The 21,987-nt window shown below is 37.6% G+C and overlaps 1 protein-coding gene across 2 annotated transcripts; it reads left to right on the top strand.

Moving 5' to 3' along the window:
* Positions 1–3,384: 3,384 nt before the first annotated feature.
* LYSMD4 (LysM domain containing 4) lies at positions 3,385–11,249 on the top strand. Of its 2 annotated transcripts, XM_044662460.1 has the most exons (4): positions 3,722–3,762; positions 4,930–5,004; positions 6,737–7,012; positions 10,006–11,249. In XM_044662460.1, exons 2-4 carry the CDS (start codon positions 4,987–4,989, stop codon positions 10,594–10,596), a joined length of 885 nt encoding a protein of 294 aa, XP_044518395.1. In that variant the 5' UTR covers positions 3,722–3,762; positions 4,930–4,986; the 3' UTR covers positions 10,597–11,249. The 2 variants fall into 2 exon arrangements, with proteins under 2 accessions (XP_044518394.1, XP_044518395.1); XM_044662459.1 differs by lacking the exons at positions 3,722–3,762; positions 4,930–5,004 and adding an exon at positions 3,385–3,474.
* Positions 11,250–21,987: the final 10,738 nt, after the last annotated feature.

The raw sequence follows: 21,987 nt of genomic DNA on the forward strand, positions 1-21,987 counted from the left end.
TCATGCTCGTGAAGAAGAGAGAGGAAGAGGGTGTAGCTACAGAACTTATAAAACAATGTGACCAAGCAAACATGGAGGTGCAGGAGAGATTAAAGGGAATTTTGGGAACTACTAAGAACCTTTTGGGGGATGAAGTCCAAGGTTCAAAAATCTCCATTTATACATTTGTCTTTATTTCCTTTCCAGGATCAGAACTTCTCCTATTGTATTAGTCTCAGATAATTTTGCTCACTTGAAACTCTCAACTCTGATAAAAGCTCCTGCAGCCACAGACCTGAGGTTCCCATAAATGGGACATAAATGTCATAAAAGCCAATAAGTCATTAAATCCAATAATAGCAACCATCTGGCACCCGTTATCTTCATGATGGCTAGGAAAACACAATACAAAGAAGTTAAGAAGCTAACACTAGGAATGTAGCTAACAGATCATGTACTTTGTTAACTTATAAAAAACACAGAACTATTAAATAGTCATAAAGCCACTTTTTAATCAAGGGAAAAGGGGAACAGGGCTACTTGGCCTCTTACGCAGAGCTGCGCCTTGTGCAGAGTCCAGGATTGAACACTGTTTCGCTCTGATCCCGGAACCCCTGGGAGTGAGACTAGCGCTAGATGACTGCAAGGAACAAAGGAAATTGGGGAACTTATATACCATTTGGGAAGATCCAGGGGCTGGGAGAGATGATTGACATTATACTGGTAAGGATGGGATTTACAATCGAGCTTGGGAAAGGAATCCTAGCCAGAGGCTAGGGTGTAAGGGAAGGGACTGCCTACACAATGGATACTAAAGGATGGTCCCTGCCCAGGTGTGTCTTCCTGGGAAGGGTCTTTGATACAATGGGCAAGACTACCTAAGACAAAAGGGCATTTAGCATTTACCCCAGGGTCCAAGATTCAGTCTGCAACTGCTAGCCTGAGATTCCCTTCAGGGTGGATTCTCTTGGGAACAGGGAAGCACAAGCTTTTGGGGGTCTCCAGCCTACAAGCTATTTCTAAAACTTGGGGTTCATCAGATCTCACTAAGCCACAAGTTTGGGGTCTCTAGATTCCACGTCGACAACTTCCTCATCTATCCTATGGAGAGATTTCTTTCCCTTTCTGTAGCCTCCAGTAGTGAGAGTGAACCCTAGATTGCAAGGTCTCTGAGAAGCTATGGTCTGGCTAGAATCAGTCACGCAGCTTAGGCATCAGATGAGGCCCCCCAAACCTTTCCTGTACTTGGCAACAACTGGTTGTCCTTGTTCTACCCACTGAAGTCAAACATTTCCCTGAGAATCTGGACTAGATGGTTACACATTGATATATTGAATTACTATCTTATAGAAAACCCTGTCCAGGTTTCTATGAGGTAAACTAAGTCATTGTACTGAGATTGTAAATCATTACTAACTATTATGGGGGTGCAAATGTTGAGCCCCCGGGTTTGGGAAGGAAACCTTTCTCAAGAACGAGAAGACTCCAAACTTAGCTTAAAAGTAAAAAGAAAGATTTATTAGTAAGATAGGATTAATGGCCAGCAAGACAGCATGAGTGGAACAACCCTGGGGGGTTGTCCTCCAAGACATGGCATCGCAGCATGAGTGGAGCAACTATCGGGTTGCTCCCTGAGTGCCCCAGTTCAGAGATTTTTATATTCTTTACAGTAGTGTGGACATGACTTCTAGCATTCTGGCATTCCACTGGGGGGTTGGGGGGGTCTGCCTGAGATCCTCAGGGCTTAAGCTATCAAGGTGTGGCCTGAAGGTGTATCTCTTTGTCTATCTCAAGGATAATGGTCTTTGCCTCAGGAGTCACAAGGACAGGAAGGGGGAAGGGAATTTCCTGGAATCAGCCTGCCTGAGTTAAGGGGGCCCCTGCCATCTCTGCATAATGCCCATGTCACTAACCATTGTCCATGTAAAAAGCTTACTTAATCCCTTAGCCTACAACATCTTCTCTATAAAATACTAGCTGTGATCAATAAATCTTGTCTTTGATTGCCACCAGCTTCATTGACCCTCCTGATGCATGTCATCCTTTTCCCCACATCTCAATCTCCTCCTCCCTTCAGGACCCCCGAATGTTTGTCAGGACCCCACAGGACCTGTCACCATTCCAAATGGGTATCAATTTAGAGCCTTCCTTAAGGGAGGGGCAATCACCTTTCTGAGAGTCAGGGTCATCAGAAATCAATTTGCCAGTCCTTCCCTCTAAATCATCATTGCCTCATGCTCATGAGAAAATAATAATTATAAAAGATAAGTGGTCAAGGCAGGGGGGCCTTGGGTATATAATTTAGTGATTCTCAAAACTTTTTCATTCCACAAATCTTTGAAGGAGAGCCTTCATTCTCATCTCTCCTTTCCATACGTCCAACAGCATTATTCCTCCCTCTGAGAGTTTTTCTTCCAGATCTCACCTGAGAAGTGTTTGGAACTTTATGTGACATAATTGAATAATGGTAGGGAAAGAGGGATATGGGTAGAGGGTGTGAAGATTGGCCATTGGATGCCCAGTCCTTAGAATATGCACAATATGCTCTTCCTTGCATCAACCATGATGGAAGCTTGGCGAGTCTGCTTTCAAAAATGTTCTAAGGAGGAGCATGAACAGATATCTTCTGACTAGTTCCGGTCAGCTTTGTTGTGACAAAAGGCCTTTTAATTGGCTGCTGAGTTAGAAATTAATTTGCATTCCAGAAACTTGAATAGAGTGAGGAAGAAGACAAAATGCCTTATGTGTCCAGGTGGGAGGAGAGTCGGGTACAAAAGAAGTAATCTTGGCTTTCTATTTGCTCCCATAGCCCCTCTCTATCTGGCCATCAAGGGGCCAGGAACATATGGTGTCACTTTTTCTTCTGATGAGAAAGGACAGCAGAGATGAAACAGACCATGCTATGACCTTGTAAGCTTCAAAAGACTGAAAAACCACCCGAGTTCTGGCAATTGGAATCTATATCAAAATCTGTTGGAAACTTCGGCATAGGACTCTGACGAGGAGCCATCTACTCGATCCAGCCCAGCAGTCTTTGAGACTCTCTATATTGCGGAGGAGCAAGTCATCCATCAGTTATGCCAGTCTCCAAAAGTGAATTTTGTTTTTTCTAAACCGTTTTCTTTTGTTATTAGGGTTCAAGGAATCCGAATGAATTAGAGAATAAAGGAATAGTAACCATTTGTTATGCCTTTATAAGCAGGGAGACAAATACAAAAGTGAAGACAGTCCCTATCCAAAGGAGCCTAAATTCTAATAGGAAAGATAGTATCCAAAGGACTGTGGTAGCTAGGGAGAGGCACTGAGAAAATTGGCACACTTCCTTCAAGAACAGCCAATCTGATCCAGGTTCAGAGTCCCTGAGTTGGAGTGGAAGAGAAGGGATGGTGAAGAATACAATGGAGCCGATGGAGTGGGCAGAGCAGCAGCAACAATCCACCACCACAACAGGTACTCCCAGAAGACAACTCAGGAGAAGAGGACGTGAACAAAGGGGTAAGAAGCTCCTTCCTTTCCACATTCCACTGCACTCCCCCGCAACACTCGTTCACGAGGGAAAATCCACTAGGAGTATCCGCCCCTGAGTGTCGGGTCCAGCGCTGACCTCTCACCCTATCCTCAGCCGACCCAAATGCCCTCCCACTCCCCGCCTCGTGATTGGACGTTTCCTTTTCCTCCCTGGGACCTGCTGACCGGTTAAGCCAATGGGAAGGCGCTACGGCGCCAGCGTGGTTGGGTGAGAGGCTTCCGCGGGACTGGCCTCGGAACCGGGGCGTTGAAAGGGTGAGTTATCTGGGGTGTCGTGCCCCCCCCCCCAATCCGGAGCCTCTTCCTCAGCTGGAGTGGAAGGGCTTCTCCGGACCGGGACTTCGGCGGGGGAGATTGAGGAGGAGGTGGCGCATGCGTCTGAGGTCGGCCCCTTCTGCCCCGACCGGTTTCCTAGGAGACGCTCGAGGGTCTGCGGCGGGGCTGGGGAACGGGGTACAAAGGGCACAGTTGTGAGCCCGAGGCCGGGACACGAATGCGGAGCACAGGTCCTTGGGGCAGTCTAGGCCTAGGCGCAGGCAGTGGGAACCTTGCCGGCCTTGGAGGCCCTTGGCTAGAGCCATAATAACTAATAAAGAAAATGAAGATGCGTGAAAACGAAACATGGCATCCCCCAAAGTGAGCTGGCTTCTTTTTTTCACCCCTTTAAATTTCCACCAAGTCTATTAAGACTTTTCTGGGAAAATGCGGACCCTCGGTGTTTGGACTCGGAGCTCTCAATCCGTGGTTGGGAACAGAGCTGTATTATTGGAGTCTCACCTTTGACCTTAGAGTCTAAACCAAAAGGTCACTCTCCCCTCCACCTCCTCCTTATTTCCCCCATGCTGCTTGGGTGTCTGTTTAAGGGACCCCGGGTTACAGAGCCGGGATACTGAAAGACCGGATCATCTTCCAGGCAAAGAGAAGAAAGGGTGGCTCCAAGCGTCCTGAAGATTCTTCTTTTTGAAGGGAACGCCCCTTCTGCAGTGAGGTCTGGCTCAGGGCATCCTAATTAAGTGCTGCATAGCATTCATCAGACCTGGTCTTGGTGAGGATAAAGTCCCTTTGCTCAAGGTCGGAGCCAGCCCTAGGAGCCAGCCCTAGAACCCAGCTCTCCTGTCTTTCAATCTACTACAACGTGCCGCCTCTCACCATTAGAAGACAGAAAATTGGTCAAGGCTTCCAAATAGGAGTCGGGTTTGAAAAAAGAGAGAAGCAAATTCCTCTCTATTTGTTATACTCTTCTTAGTAAGAGTTAATTAGTGTTTTATAATTTACCTGACTGACATTGAAAGGCTCTTCAAACAAATAGTCCCTTTAGCATAGCTAATAGTAGGTAGGGTTTTGTTTTTAAGCAGGAACTGGCAACTTTAATGCATTCCGTCTAGATTAAAGTTAGCCAGCTATTTTTCCTTTCTCTTCCAGGTAATTTGATTGCATGATGCTGAAGACTAAAATCCAACAAGTGATATATTGTAACATATGAGTCACAAAGAACATGTGAGTCAGAATATAATAATTAGCCTCACCCCACTTCCAGTATTACAGCAAGATGAAAACAAAATCAGGACTTACATATTGAAATTACCAGAAATCTGTGTATAAGAAAATTAGGTTTTGCTATAATTAAAATATAACTGGTATTGTCTTAATTGTGGCATGGAGCATTTATATTCCTAACTGCCCCCCCCTCCAGATTATCCAATAGTCTTAATATTGTGTTTTAATAGTTACTTGCTTGTTTTTAATTAATTTCCCTCAAGACTATAATTTAAATAGGATCATATTTAGCACTATAGCTGAAAATAAAGAGCAGCAGTTAATAAGGTGAAGTAGATATCTACTACTATTTACATGTCAGGGACTGCCATTCAAGTAAAAATCTCAGTATTAGGTAGTATTTGACTTGTTACTACTTGTCTTATAGTTCCACTTTAGTACTTCATTAGATCTATGGTCTCATCTAGGCATCCCCACCTTGGGTGTATGTCTCATCCATGGGGTAGATACTAGCTTCTTAAAAAAAGTCTGACCTTGTTTAATTATGAAGGCATCATTTTTGTACATCATCATTTAAAGATATTGAAAAGTTGTTTTGGTAGGTCTAAAATCTGTGTTTCTAATATTTTTTGTGTAGAAATGTTAATCCTAAAATAGTGTTTGGAACTTCTCCAACAGTGATAATGAGATCCTGTCCTGCCCCTTCCCTACCCCAGACTTAGGAGCAAGCACACCCATTGGACTCCTGGACAGAGGAGCTGGTGCAATGAAAAAATGAACTCAGTGAGGTGGAGAGGGTTCCCTCTGCCTTTCTAGTAATGAACTCTGGCCAGCATGCCCACAGAGAGAGCTCTGCATGCCTTTTCACATGCATGCCAGAGGTTTGCCATTATGGTTCTAGAATATAATTTTTTTGGTTTTGACTAAAAGGGGGAAACACTGAAACACAAATTATGTTTTAATGAAGCATACAGAAACTAGAAATAAATACTTGTGAATTTCTATCAAACTGCCATATAGTTTATGAAATTCCAGCATTACCAAAACAGTAACATCATGTTTTCTTACTACTTTTCAGACATCTAACATCCTTTAGTAAAAGATATCATATAATGCAGTAAAATTATTTTATAGGAATGTAGGTCTTTAAAAAACAAACTCTCATTTTATGTAGCAGATGTCTAATTTATTTCATTATAGGAGCAGTCTAGGAGTACCTACTTCACAGTAGAGTGATCATGCCTTTATTTCTTAATCATTCTCTTAACCTATTCTTAAAAGGAGATAATTATAGTCTGTAGTGACTAAAAGTTTCAAACTGATCAGTGTCATTGGATAATTGAGGATTCTATTTTACAATGGAAGAGAATACTGCTTTTGTCAATAAAATATTTTGGAAGGACTGGTTGGGATTTCGTCAGCCAATCTCAGGATGAAGAATACAGGGAGAGATCATGTTCTTTTATTAGCTAAACAAGTTAGTAGTTAGAAATGCACAGGCACACACTCCTTTTTATTCATTCCACTAAATGTCTCCCACTTTAATAAGAATTTTTGTTTTAACAACTTTTTTGAGTGCTCATAGTTGTTAGGGAAAAGGACACAGATGATCTGTGGCAGTAAGTGAACAGGAACCATTCATCTTTTTGTTCTTTTCACCTAGCTCCTTTAAGATAGCTAATATTAATTGGTTAGAATTACAACTATTTAACGCGTTCAATTTTGTTTTCAGGTGCCGAAAATGAGACAGAAGGAAGTATTAACCAAAACCTTCCAAGCCCCTGCTGTTGTCTGTAGTTCTACAAATAGTCATATTTACATGTTTAAAAATGACAATTCAGACTCAGATGAATTGTCTGAAGAGGAACTAAATGTGGAATTACGACCACGAGGAAAGGAACGACAAAGGAATGCTCCGAGAGAGAAAGTAGGGGATGTGGTATTGCTAGAACGAGAACTTGCAGAAGATGATAACCTTAACAAACTTGCTCTTCAGTATGGTTGTAAAGTAAGAACTCATTCCACTTTGATCATAAAGATGACTTGGCTTCATTTTGTCAATTGTTTAAGTTAAATTTAATAAAACTTACTGAAGATTCTGGGACATTCTTTTTCCTAAATTATCATTAGAAGAAACAGACCCAGTTGCATGGCAATGAAGAACTCTGCTACTAGTCTTAATCTTAGATAATAGCTTCTAGTTCTGTCTGTTTTGGGTTGAGGGGAAAGATAAGAGCATTTAATGAAAGCTCATGTTAAGTGACATTCCTTTTTTCTGAGAACTGCTTTCACATTTCTCCTATTTGAAAACTGCAATGATAACATTTCTTTAGGCTAATTTATTTGATGGGGCTAGGGAGGGTAATCTTTTTCTTGTCTTTGATTATTTTCTTTACTCGCTTCTTCTTACTTTCTCCACTTCCAATGTTGTAGTTTTAAACAGGTAGAATTATAACTTCTGTCTATTTTAACTGCTTTTTTATGCTATGGCATCTTTATAATACTGTTTTTCTTTTTAATTGTATTTTTTTAGCATACAGAACGATTAACAGTGGGGAAGTAAGTAGGAAAGCATTCATAGAATTCCTTGCATGTTCTCCACAGATAAAAGCTACTTTTTAATTTAATTTTGTTAGCTCTGTGCTTCAGATTTTGTCCAACTGTGATTGTGCAGCATTCAGTACCCACATTAGCTAATACATGGAATTATTCTACACATTTGGAGTGTATGTTATAATGCAAAATACCCAAAGGTAATGTGATCATAAATCTAGAGCTGCTAGACATTCAAAGGTTATCTGGTCCAACCCCCTCATTGTACAGGTGACTTCAGCCTAAGGAAGTTAAATGACTTTCTCAAGATTACCTAGGTAGTAAGGTCAAAGGTAGGATTGAATACAGCTACTCTGCAGCCTGTGCTTTTTCCACTTTACCTCTCTCATCATGTATAGAGTTTTCATGTGTGTCTGAATAAATAAGGCAAAGGTCAAGTGGGTTATTGTCCTGTAGCAAGTACACAAGTATTAAAATTTTAATTCTTTCTGGAATTTTGATTTGACTAGTTTGCAATATAAGCTGCTTTCTTATCTATAAAATTAAAGAGTTGATCTAGATCAGGATTCTTAACCTTTTTGTGTCATGGACTCCTTTGGCAGTCTGGCGAACCCTGTGGACCTTTTCCTAGAATGTTGTTTTAAAATACATATAACATGGTAGAGGATTATCAAGGAAACTAATTATATGGAGTACAATTATAATTTTTTGTTTTAAATCATGTACCTCAGATTTTTAAGGCCCCTTTCCAGATCTAATATTCTGACTTATATAATTTTCTTTTTAATTCATAATTATTATGCAAATACTTTTTTTTTTCCTTTGTGGAGAAGAAAGTGACTGAGACTAATCAGTTTTTATATACTGTACTACTAAAGCCATAAAAAAATAATATCTTACATTTAGCTAAACTCTGCAGTTTACATAGTGTTTTTATATACATGCTCATCATAGCCTCACAACAACCCTGTGAAGTAGGCAGATCAAATATCTATTTTTTATGTAAGGAGCCTAAGGCTTAAAGAATTTAAATGATGTGAATAAGAGGTTATATATCTAGTAAATAGATGGGAGAGCCAGGATTACACAATCCAAGTCTTTTTGCTCTCAATCCAGTGCTCTTTTGACTATACCACACTACCACTTACAGTAACTTTGTCAAAATGAAGATGTCCAACTACATTAGTTTATGCCTAAATAAAATGGTTAAACTTCCTAAATAAAATGGGCAAAATTGTTCCTGGTTATTGGGGGGAAATTTTTTGACAAAGTAAGCTCAAACATCTTATTTAACACATAAATTAATATTTATGATTAAGAGTTTTACTGACTACCTTTTAAGCCCCCATCCCCAATTTAGTTAAATGACTAAATAGTATGGAAACAGTTAAAACAGTAGGGCAATAAGACCTCAATTTAAACATCTATTATTAAATTTTAATTTAAATGTACTGTGCAATGCGGTATTATAGATGGTATCATGTTTTTGTTTTTCAAAACACAGAAGAAAGTGAATATTAGCTTTCCAAATTTGAATAAAGTTTGGTGCTTGCTATTCCTTTGGGAATGTGTAACAGGAATTAGGTTGGGGGAGTATGTCTAAAGTCAGAAACTTCTATATCTTAAATTCTTAATTTAAATAAGTTTGTTTAGTAATGAGATGAAACTAGTTTTTACTGGTTAACTTCCAGCACAATTTGGACTACATAATAAAACTAACCTGGCAGTTCCTTTTTTTCATTGGTTTTATGAAACATCATGTCTCCAGTTATCTCAAGTAATAGTTCCCAAAGCACATTAATTTTTCAGTTCTTTTACATTTAAAACTTACAGACCCTCTATAGCATATTTCGGGGAAGAATATGGGCAAATACACAAATAATACCAATAAAGTAAATAAAAAACGTATGCCTCAAGAAATTTGGTAATCATTGATTTTTGTGTGTTTTTAGGGGGCAAAATCTAACATTTTAGGAGAAGATACAGCATTCAAGTCATTTGTTTTCAGGCTATTGAAAATTTGTCATTGAATTGTGTTACAAACATTGGGGCCCATTCACTGTAACCTTAATATGCCAGAAGGGGGCACTGTTGCCTCTAAAAATAAAGAGAAGTACACATGGAAAATCTTTTCATTTTGAGTTTAGGAATTTTATTTTATTTTTTATCTTACTGGATATTAAGTGGCCAAATATGTTTCTTTTCACAATTTAATTTTATTTAGGATTCTAGTTAATGATAGCTAGCATTTATATAAAGTTTACTATATACCCAGCACTGTGTTAAGTACTTTATAGTTCTCTCATTTGATAATGTACATTATCTTAGAATTAGGTAAAAAGTTCATTAAAGCAAAGCTTTATTCAGTTAAAAAACAGCATTTGTAGTATCTGGGTGATTTAGCTTTTGAAGAAAATTTTGATGTATTCATATTTTTTTTCCTCATAGGTTGCAGACATCAAGAAAGTAAACAACTTTATCAGAGAACAAGACTTATATGCTTTGAAATCTATAAAGATTCCAGTGAAGAATTACGGCATCTTAACAGAGACAAGCAAGGAATTAAAACCTCCCCAAACTATATCTTCCGAGCCTAGATTGACGTTTGTTGAGTTGCCAGACTCAGATAATACAGCTGCAGGAAGTAATTGTGCAAAATCTAACCAACTGACAGATTTTTTTAAGGGGATTGATCAAGATATTGAAAGTGCAGTACAATCAGAAATCTATTTAAATCAAGATTATTGCATAGAAACCCCAAACCAACCTTTGCTTCCACTTAGTCAGAAGACTCTAATGAATGGTGCCGACTGTGGAATTCAGTGGTGGAATGCTGTTTTTATCATGCTTCTAATTGGAATTATTTTACCAGTGTTTTATGTGGTCTATTTTAAAATCCAAGGCTCTGGAGAAACCACTAGTAGCTTGAACACAACTATAATTCCCAATGGCTCAATATCAACCAATTCAATTCCTGGCAAAGCCCCAGAACTAGAAATTCATTTGAAGACTACAACTTCTTCAGACAATTTCAGATGAATAGGAAACTAAGCATCTTTCTTCTTTAGAAAGAAATGGATCTGGGGCTCATCTTCAACAACTGGGTTTCTCACTGGGCATGTGCAGATAAGTTCATATAAGTAAACAAAATGAGCTTTCAGATTCATAATGGAGAACTATGGCCATTTATTTGGGTTTTGTAAAAGAGGCCAGGACAGATTATCTGGCCATAGGTAACTTTGTCTCAGGTACAGTCATACATAGGAAGCCACTTTTTTAGATCACCTTATTCCTTGGAAAACTAAGTTTAAAACTAAGTTACTTACATGGATTCCCATATTAGTTTATAGTAATTAAATATTTTCTGAATGTGTCACCCTCTTCTGAAAGGTTTTCCCCCTTAATTACAAACAAAATTGGCATATAATAAAGGAGATTGTGTAGTGAAGTAGAACTAGCTGCAAGTTCTACCTCTCTTCAAAAATGGATATTTGTAATGGTAAATGTTAGTACTTAATAATAGAAATAGTATTAAGAAGTTACTTTTGTGCTGATCATCCTTGATAACCAAAAATGAGTGACTAGAGAGCATGTTGCTGTAGCAAAAAACTTTTATTCCATCTGTGTGGGTATAAGTAATATGGAAGTATATGTGGTAGCAATTAATCCATTTGAGTTATATTGCTTCTCATTCTAACTTAATGGGCTTTCTTTTGAGAACCAAAGCTAATTAAATTATTGAATCAATTCCGTCTAGTAGTTATGTGTCTGGAGAACTGATTACAGTTTGGTGTTTGGGGGCAATGAGAGTAAGGGGCCTGTTGTATCTAAAATTTTTAGGATTAGTTGTTTTTGTTTGGTATCCAATGACTTACACTGGTAAACATAACGTATGTAAAGAGCTAAGCATTTGGGGGAATATGTAATTAGTATTAATACTTGGGCAAAGAAGCTACAATAGGGTAACCCCAATATTTGATCCACTTTTAAAGATGGGAAGGAAAAAAATCAGAATTGTGGCATTCACTTCACACTTGTTTAATTACATGTCTTTTGTCACATGTCCTCGGCAGTTCTCTTTAATATATATATATTTTAAGTGTAAATATAAACAGCTTTAAACCTATTTTTTCATATTTGAGGGCACTTTTTGTTACTTGTATGTTCATGTATTTTAAACAAAATTTTCCTGCCCCCACCACAATGTTGCAAATCTTTAATTCTCTTTTACAGATAGTGTTATCTAGCACTGGGTTATACAACTCTTTGTTAACCACTGTTCAATTTCATCAGAGTTGACTCTAGAATTTGAAGTAGATTCCAATTACACAAAAATTTTGGTTAAATTACATAATTAAGTTTTAAAACCATTTTATTGATTGGGGGATAGGGAGTATTGAAAAAAAATCTTCCTTGTAATGTTCCAGCAAGGATCAGCTGGTGTTGCCCTTCTTGTGTGGCTTTTGAAACTAGTGAATCCAATACCAAGATCTTTTACCCATGTTTGGGGCACCTATCCATATGGATAAGGGAGGGTAAAAGAATTTAACTCCTTTCTTTAATTTCTTTTTTAAATGCTTTCTTGTAAGGAATGCATTGTCCAGTCCTGCAAATGTTGAGTTGTGCTAATACATTTTCAAATAAATGAAGGTAGTATAATCCTAAGTAAATATTAAGAATTCAAACCTTTAGTATGACTACTGCCATTAAAAGAGTATTGAAAAAGTATCATTTAAAATAAGTCAATCTCCATTCTCTCCCTGTAAAACTTAACATTTTGCCGGGTGCTCATTGCATCCTCCCTTCCTTTCTTTACCTCACTTGTCCATCCTTCCTACTGTTAGTTTCAGACGCTTGGAATACAGCTGCCATCGTGGTAACAGGCCCTCTCTCTCACTCTTGTGCCATGGGTGGAACTGGATATGATTACTTTGAATCAGAGTCTTGAGAGATTTGGGAAAGCAGTTGATAGTATAGGAGGGAACTCAAGCATAAATCTTGTGGTTATTAGTATTATTGCCATTCCCAATATATTGATCCTATTTGGTAGAACTTTAAAAAAAATCTTAAAGGTCAATATATATGGTGTGTAGAGTCAAGGCAAAACAACCTGAAATGTTGACTTATGTACAAGCGTTTGATACCTTGTGTTGGTGTGTCTTTCCAGTTTGCTAACTTTAGAAAGAATATAGTTATTTTGAATAAAAGGTATGAGATATAGTTAGGAGAATAATTGAGATTCCCTTTATCCTTTTTGGTGTGAGATTCTTGTGGAATTTTAGTGATATCCTGTTTTCCTATAGCAAGTTAAAATTGTTTGAGAAATTAAATGTGTTTTCACTTGGTGAAATTTTCTTCAAGGTAAAATGAAGAGAACACAAAAACTTATAATAAATGGCTTTATTTTATTTAACTATATAGCCAAATATTTTAGCATGCTATACTAACAAGATATAATTATCTTTTCAGGTTTCTGTATTGCTTGTCCTTGCGAATACATTAGGAAAGGTTCAGAGCCCTTATGGGAATTCACTTTTGCCAAATAAAGACTGTTCTATTGCTTTGTTTTCACAAAATGGCATGCCATGACTTCTATGAGGGAAAGTTGGTTGTATCACTTCTCCATACTCTCTCCACCCTCCTTTTTTGAAGGTTGAAATTTCAAAGTTAAAAAAGTCACTAAAAGAACACAGGCAAATGATGGAAAAGGTCATTGGTGCTGCATCTCCAAGGACGTGTATCCTACAAACTTGGCTGTAAACGTCTCACTGTCTCCATATATAAGAAGATCTTTGGTGTGTTAAATGCAGTAATGGGGTATAATCTTCAGGACCTTGGTTTTTCTTCTAATTGGTTGTGGCTTATAGTTGGTGTTGAAACACCTTGCAAAGCATGTATAAAATACTCTTTTTTGGTACCAATAATGTATGGTACCAATAATGTAGGACATTTTCTACCCAAATGAGCATATTTGTGTGTTAGTGATATTAAATTTACAGTGCCTTCAGAAACTTTACTCAGAGTAATTTTTAAAAAATTTTCATAGCATCTATAGTTAAGGAATTCCAGCGCTCTGCTTTATGTGAAACTAATTAATACTCAACCTTATCAAGAAGATGTTATTCCTCTTTAATAAACGGAGAAACAGAGCAGCATGAGCCCAAGTTACTAAGCTAAGGTCAGCCCATAGCAAAGCTGAGAACTGAGACTTAAGCCTTTAGGTCTCTTACCATCCAATCCAGAAGCCATACTACCTCAGAAAGAAGGTATTTTTTAAAAATAATTTTGCACTTTATTGTGTTGTAAAGATTGCTCTTGTTTGAATAAAACAAAATTTGAAACAAAATGACTGCTTTTAAAGGATGTTTTAACTTTTCTATCTTGTTTTTTCATTTCTCAAGTTTTATTGTCATGAATATGTTAATTGATGAATAGTATTAATAATGTTTATTTGTTGATACTCTTATTGTCCTTTTTTCACCTAAATGCCACCATAACTTTTCTACTTGAATTAAAGTCTTTAACTGCAATTACTGGCATAAAGAAATAAATGTGAACCTCATATTTTTTCCTATCCCAGGTGTAGTGTTTAAAAAGATGGACCTTTGTTTTCAGTCTTTGAGTGGTAATTATCTCAGTTAGGAGACTGCAATATTTCAGGATTTGACATGATCAGTACATCACCATCTATAAATAGGAACATCTGAAGTACCCATAAGATGTCCTTGTTTCATTTGGAGTCTTTATATTTTCCCCAATTACATGTAAAAACAATTTGTAACATTTTTTTTTTAATTTTGAGTCTCAAATTCCCTTCCTCTGTCCCATTAGCTCTTGCTGAGACAAGCAATCTAATATAGAGTTTACATGTGCAATCATGTAGAACATTTTTCCATATTAGTCTTTTTGTAGAAGAAAACTCAAAAAGAGGAAGATAAAGTGAAATATGGTATACTTTGATATGGATTTAGATTCCAGTGGTTCTTTCTCTGGAGGCAGATGGCATTTTTCATCATGAGTCCTTAGGAATTGTCTTGAATCATTGTATTGCTGAGAATAGCCAAGTCATTCACAGTTGATCATTGTATAATATTGCTGTTATTGTGTACAGTGTTCTTTTCTGCTCACTTTGCTTTATTGGTGATTCTCAAAGTGGGTGCCATTGTCCCCTGGTGGGTGCTGCAGCAATCCAGGGGAGCAGTGATGGCCACAGGTGCATTTATCTTTCCTATTAATTGCTATTAAAATTTTTTGAAAATTAATTTCCAGGGGGCTAAGTAATATTTTTTCTGGAAAGGGGGTGGTAGGCCAAAAAAGTTTGGGAACCACTGCTCTACATCAATTCACGTAAGTCCACATTTTTCTTCTCATTTCTTTATAACCCAGTAGTATTCCATTACAATCATATAACAACTTACTCAGTCATTCCTCAATTAATGGGCATCCCCTGACTTTCCAATTCTTTGCCACCACAAAAAAGAGCCATTATTAATATTTTTGTATATGTAGGCGCTTTTCCTTTTTATTTTTTAATCTCTTTGGGATACAGACTTAGTAACGGTATTGCTGAGTCAAAGGGCATATGCAGTTTTATAGTCCTTTGGGGCATAATTCCAAAATGCTCTCCAGAATGATTGAATAAGTTCACAACTCCCTAACTGTGCTTGTGCCTCAAGTTTTTCCACATCCCTTCCAACTTTTTTTTTCCCTTTTCTGTCATAATAACCAATATAATGCTATTGAAAATCTCTAGAAAAGTTCCAGTATCCATACTATGTGGATCTCAAATTGAAACACAATCTTTTGTGGCTCTTCTAGGTGATTTCCTTTTAACTTGTCACAACAAACTATTTCCTGCTTGGCTTCTGGTTGTGGCATACAGGTATACATATAGGAGTCAATGTCAAGAAAGGAAATAAGTCACTTTGGTTTTTGGTGACATTGTTTTTCAAAATCTTAACTCTGGTCTTCTACCTTTCTTAGTAGTGTTTTTCTTTCTGAGATTAAAATGTCCACTCTTGAAAGTTTTGTTTGTATAAAGCTCTCTAGAGGATGTATTTTTAAAATGGCCAATCTGAGATGTGTGAGGTGGTAATTAAGAGTTTTAATTTGCATTTCTTTAATTAATGATTTAGCACATTTTCCCACAAAACTAGAGAGAGCTTTGATTACTTTATCTGAAAATTTTATATCCTTTGACCATTTTATCAGTTGTGGTATGGCTTATAATCTTATATATAAAACTCATTTCTCTATGTATTTGAGAATTGAAGCTTTTATTAGGGAAACTTGTAAACTTATTTCACTTTATCCATCCTCAAAATTGTTTTGCTTCTGACCACCTACTCCCCAAATTTGCCCTCTAGCTTCTGTCATCCTCCCTCTCTCTCATCCCTTTCCCTTCCTACTTTCCTAAAAGGTAAGCTAGATTTCTATACCCAACCAAGTATATCTTCTTCCTTCTTTGAGTCAGTTCTGATGAGAGTAAAGTTAAGCACTCCCCTCATTTCCTATTCTCTTCCACTATAAAAGATCTTTTACACCTCTTTTGTGAGACAATTATCCCTCTTCTACCCCTTGCCTTCCTTCTTTGTCCAGTGCATTCCTCTCTCACCCCCTTTATTATTTTAGATATCATCCAATCATATTAACTCATACCCTTGCCTTTTATCTATGTATACTCCTAATTTCCCTATAACGATAAAGTTCTTAGGAATTACAAGTGTCCTCTTCCCACATAGGGATGTAAACAGTTTAATCTTTTTTAATCTCTTAGGATTTCTCTTTCCTATATCTTTTTTATGCTTCTCTTGAGTTGTATTTGAAAGTCAAATTTTCTATTCAGCTCTGGTCTTTTCATCAGGAATGCTTGAAAGTTCTCTATTTCATTAAATGCCCATTTAGCCACCTAGAGTTTTTGCTGGTGTAATGCAAAAGATGCAAGAGAGGCTTTTGCTCTTGCAGGGGGCCAGCTGAAAACTTCTGGCAGTTAGAAGCCTTAGAATTCTAAGAGGAATAAGTTGGTTCCTGAGCCTTGAACAGAGTGGAAGGACCAACTAGAGCTCTCCTTTGGCTTTCGATTTTGCTTTTGGCCTGTGCTTGTCTCTGGACAATTTGAACCTAGCAAATTTCTCTGGACCTCTCCCTGACCTCCATATTATTTCCCTGTTTTCCCTGCCTGTTTTCCTGGGGCTCTGGGAGGCAGGTGGCTTTTGGATTTTTAGTGAATAGACTTTGTGGGTTTAGTTTTCCCCAATAGAAAAGTAGGACATCCTTGAATTCAAACTATCCCTTTAGTATTCCCTCTACTTTAAGAGCATCCAAATCTTCCCTGGCTGAGAGAATCAGGTTCTTCTCTCAGTCTAACCCATTCCTGTGACCCTTCCCCATCTTGAGTTTCTCCCTAGCAGCTGTCAGAAACCCCAAACCCCTCTCTCCTTCCTGACCAATCCTGAACATTAATAAATCTCTTTGTTACCTAAGCAAACCCTCTGAAGAATGATTGTGTTGAAGAATTAGTCAAGGGTTGAATGGGAAGGATTTATTTTATTTCCTGAGGGAAACTGGAGGCATCCATCTTGGGAGGAAGTAGTTGCCCAACACTTCCTCCTGAATCCCTTCAGTTTCACTGGAGCCTTGTGACTCCTCCTTTGAGGACTTGAGAAACTGACAAGAAAGCCCTCAAGTCAGATTTCAATCATTTCTGACTGGCCCTATTCCTTGCATCTGTAGAAGTACCTTTCCTGCTTGGAAGGGTTCAGCCTATTTCCCTTCAGTATCCTCTGTCTCTAGCTTGGGTGTCTGGTCTGTGTTAGCTGCCTCTCCTGAATACCTCACCCTGTACCCTTACCACCCTAATATTGCCTTGTCCATTCCTCCCTAAACTTCAGCCATCCCTTTCATTCCTCTCCTATCATCTCAATCAACTTTATCCCTCTGTCACTCAGCAAGGGAAGGAGAGCACCCCCATCAACTTTAGTGTACCCCCCTTTATCCATCACACTAGGCTGGTTGTAATCCTAGCTCCTTTGCCCTCCAGAATATGAGCTTCTAGGCCTTACTATCCTTTAATGTAGAAGTTACTAAATCTTGTGTTATCCTGTTGGTAATTCTTTAATATTTGAATTCTTTCTGGCTACTTAGCAATATTTTCTCCTTGACTTGGGAGCTCTAGAGCTTGGTTATAATATTTCCTAGGAATTTTCATTTTAGGATCTCTTTCCAGAGGTGATCAGAGGATTCTTTCAGTTTCTATTTTACCCTCTGGTTCTAGAATATCAGGGCAGTTTTCTTTGATGATTTCTTGAAAGATGCTATCTAGGCTCTTTTTTTATTGTGGCTTTCAGGTAGTTTGATAATTCTCCTTAATCTGTTTTTCTGATCAGTTATTTTTCAATGAGTTATTTCACATTTTCTTTTTTTTTTTTTATTATTTTGAGTTTGTTTGTTTTTTGGTATCTAATGCAGTCATTAGTTTCCATTTGCCCGATTCTGCTTTCTACAGAATTATTTTCTTCATTGAGTTTTTATATTTCCTTTTCCATTTGGCTAATTCTACTTTTTTAAAAAATTCTTTTCTTCAGTTAATTGTTACACCTCTTTTTCCACATGGGTGAATTCTTCAAGAAGTTCTCTTCAGTGCATTTTTGTATATCTTTTTCCATTTGGCCAATTCTGCTTTTTAAAGAGTCTTCTTCAGTGGATTTCTATGCCTCTTTTGCCAAGCTGTTAACTTTTTTTTTTAATTTTCCTGCATCATTCTCATTTCTTTTCCCAAATCTTCTACCTCTCTTATTTGTTTTTTTTTTTTCAATTCTTTTTGAGCTCCAGGTATTCTTTTGGTGCTTGAAACCAATTCACTTTTTTTTTAAAGGCTTTCGATGCAGTAGTATTGCTTTTATCTTCTTCAAAGTTTGTGTTTTGGTCTTATCTGTCATCACTATAACTTTCTATGTTGACTTTCTCTTTTTTTTGTTGTTTTGCTCATTTTCAAACCTCTTTTTTGACTTTTAACTTAAAAAAAAATTGTTAAAGTTGGGCTCTCTTCCTGTGGTGAAGGAGACAATGGTCCGTCCAAGCTTCAGGTTCTTTGCACAACTGCTTTCAGAGCTAGCTTCAAGGATCTATAAGTTTTCAATTTTTCCAAGGTGGTTTGATGTGTTTAATACTCTCCTGCTCTGTACTCTTGTTTGTGAGTGACCATAAGTACTCTTTCTCACCCTGCAACTGTGACCAGGGTCAATGTTGCAAGGGTCCTAGGGTTGCAAGTGTTAGTGTACTGATGTTCCTCCTCATCCTGGGACTGGGACCTGGGACCAAGATCCAGGATTGCAACCTGGGTCTGTGGATGGGTAATGCAACACAGTACTGCACCTAGGTTTGTGTGGGCTTGATGAGGTGGGGCCTGCCTTGGCAGCTGGTCTGTATTCTACTCTACCTCATGCAACAGACCTTTCCTGCCATCCTTCTAAATCATTTTGGGCTGAAAAATTGTTTCACCCTATCCTTTTATGGATTCTGCTGCTGCAGGATTCATTTTGAGTGATTATATCAAAGTTACTTGAAGGAAAATTTGGAAAGGATCAGGCAAGTACCTTTCTGTTCTCCACCATTTTGACTCCACACCTTGGGATTGCTATTGCATTTGGATACTACATTAGACAAAGGAAAAAGCATTGATTTTGGAACCAGAGGATGTGAATTCAAATATCTCTGATGCTTACTACTTGTGTGATGTTGGAAAAATCAGCAAATCTTCCAAATCTCAGTTTTCTCATTTCTAAAATGAGAGGGTTGGATTAGATGTCTTATAGAGGAATCTTGTATGATTTTAAGATAAGACTAAAATCTAATTAGAACTTCAGTAGAAGAGTTAGAGGTGGTGTCCCTGGTCAGGTCTCTTCCCTCTATGTCATATTCCTGGAAACTTAACATTTCCAGACGCTCAGTAGGTATATTAAAATCACTATGGACATCATTTCTATCATTCAGCTTTTATACTAGCTGGCAATGATCTGACTCCATCTGTGTTTGAGCTCAGGCAACAGGGTAAGAGGAAAGTGAATCAATTTGGGGTAGTTTGAAGTCAAGGAAATTAGGTGTCCCTTACTAGATCCTTCCAGACTTTCTAGCTGCCTCCATTAACTTCTCAGGGTTAAGATACCCAATAAGGGACCAGATCTTGGAGTAACAGAGACCTGAAATGGTTACAAGTTAAACTTTCACTGTTTCTACTGTATAAGCAAAACCATAGCCTGTTTTTATGCTGCTCCAAGTCACTTTTGGCAGTTTTCCAGAAATCCTTGCAATATTAACTTTTGTGGTTCTAGTTCTTAGCTACCTTCCCTCTGAAGTGTGGCCATTATTTCCTCTTCCTTTTCTACCCTACTTACATTCTTTGCTTTTTAGATATGTATTGTCAGCAATTCTTGAAATTACTTGGATCTCACTTTCATACAAAGATATGAAGAAGCAAGGAAACCAAGACAAAATGGGGGAATGGCAAATAATCCAGTTTGATGAGAAGGTAAAGTACATTAAGAGAAGTATAAGTAAAAACATTGGAAAGGCAGGTTGGAAATAGATTGTGGAAGTCTTAAATGCCAGGATAAAGAACAAAATGGGCAATGGCAAGCCACTGAAGATTTTTGAAGAAAGGAGTGACATGATCAGAGGGTGATTCAGAATGATTATTCTGCCAACAGTATGAAGTATGAATTGGTGAGAAAAATAAGAATAGGAAGATCAAGGAGTATGTTTAAGTTGAGTAGGCAAGATGTGAAGAGGGCTTTTGCATTGGGAATGTAAAAGTGGATAAGTGGAATGATAGAAAGTAAATGGAATCCATTCCACAAGTCTTGGCAACTGATGGAAGAGATCAAGAAGAGAGTGAAGGATCAGAAATTGTTTTTTTAGAAGGTTTTGTGTCTGAGTGGTAAGGAGGCCAGGAACCATAATTTTTCTCTAAAGAGGTTACAGAGAAAGTCAGGTTTGGGGAATGTGTTCAGTTTGAGATGCTAGAGGAAAATCCAGGTAGAAATAATAGCCAAATGACTATAAAGGGCTAAAGAAAGGTTGGATTGGAAATGGAAATGAGTCATCCTGATATTTCAAATTTTTGTAACAGAAGTAGCAGAGAAGGGAAAGAGTGTAGATTTAAAGAAGAGGGTTTTTGAAGATATTTATATTTGGAGAATGAAAAACTATTAGGTAGAAAGAGCTGATTTAGAGGTAGGAGAACCAGGACAAGTCTGGTGCCTTGGAGGTGAAATGAGAGCATTTAGAAAAGAGTTAGTATTGTTAGATCCTATAGATGGGTTAAAAAAGAATTTGAATTTAATGAAAAGCAAGTCAGTGACCATTGAGAAGTCAGTTCCAGTAGAGCTGTGGACACAAACCATATTGACAGGGGCTAAAGAATTAGTGAGCAGAGTAGTAGAAACAAGTGAGGTTAGATTATTCCTTTTATTGAAAGGTATAGATATTCTAAGTAGGCAACTAGATAGTGCAGTGGATAGGACCTGAATTCAAGAAGACCTGAATTCAGATTTGGACTTTACTTGCTGTATGACCCTGGGCAAGTCACTTAACCTTGTTTGCCTCAGTTTCCCCATCTTTAAGATGAGCTGGAGAAGGAAATGATCAACCACTTCAAAATCTTTGCCAAGAAAACCCCAAATAGAGTCACAAAGACTTGGACATCACTGAAACAACTTAACATTCTAGGTAGACCAGAGAATGGAAGCAGGTAGAAAGAAGAATGAAGTTCATGGCAGAATTTGTGTACAGAAATGTAACTTACCCATTTGGGAAATAGGAGGGGAAGAGGACAAGAGAAAGGAGTTTGGGGGAGGGAATAAAGGGGAAGGCATAAGAGCAGGGGAAATAGACAACTAGTCATCAGAATTGTGAAAAGTGGGATGAGCTTACTTATAAAATAGAAGCAGAGAGCAGAATGTATTAGAAACTAGAATCCAGCAATATGTTGTTATAAGTGACACGCTGGAAACAGAAAGCAATATCTAAAATGTTTCAGCAAAAGTAAAAAAAAAAAAAAGGCAGGGGTAGCGATCATGATCTCAAAAAAGCAAAAATAAAACTAATTTAAAAAGACAATCAGGGAAACTACATTTTGCTGAAAAGGTACAATAGACAATGAATATAAAAAAATTTAATAGCAAGTTTCTCTGATAAAGGTCTCATTTCACAAGTATATACTGAAACCGAGTCAAATTATAAAAATAAGAGTCATTCATTAACTGAAAAAGAATTAGAACAGCCATCTCAGAAAAAGAAATACTAGAGAGCTATAAAACTGTATATTCTCAGACCCAGGAATAAAATTGTTGGGCCTATTTCCCAAGGAGATTAGGGAAAAAGGAAATGAACATAAATGTTCCAAAATATGTAAGCTTTCTTTGGAGGCAAAGA

This window comes from Gracilinanus agilis, chromosome 2, assembly GCF_016433145.1.
Source record: "Gracilinanus agilis isolate LMUSP501 chromosome 2, AgileGrace, whole genome shotgun sequence".
NCBI lineage: Eukaryota > Metazoa > Chordata > Mammalia > Didelphimorphia > Didelphidae > Gracilinanus > Gracilinanus agilis.

What these genes read in the sequence shown, in the direction of transcription:
- LYSMD4 (XM_044662460.1), top strand. An exon ending in CTCTTCAGTATGGTTGTAAA is followed by an intron (nt 7,013 to 10,005) that starts GTAAGAACTCAT and finishes TTTTCCTCATAG; the next exon opens with GTTGCAGACATCAAGAAAGT.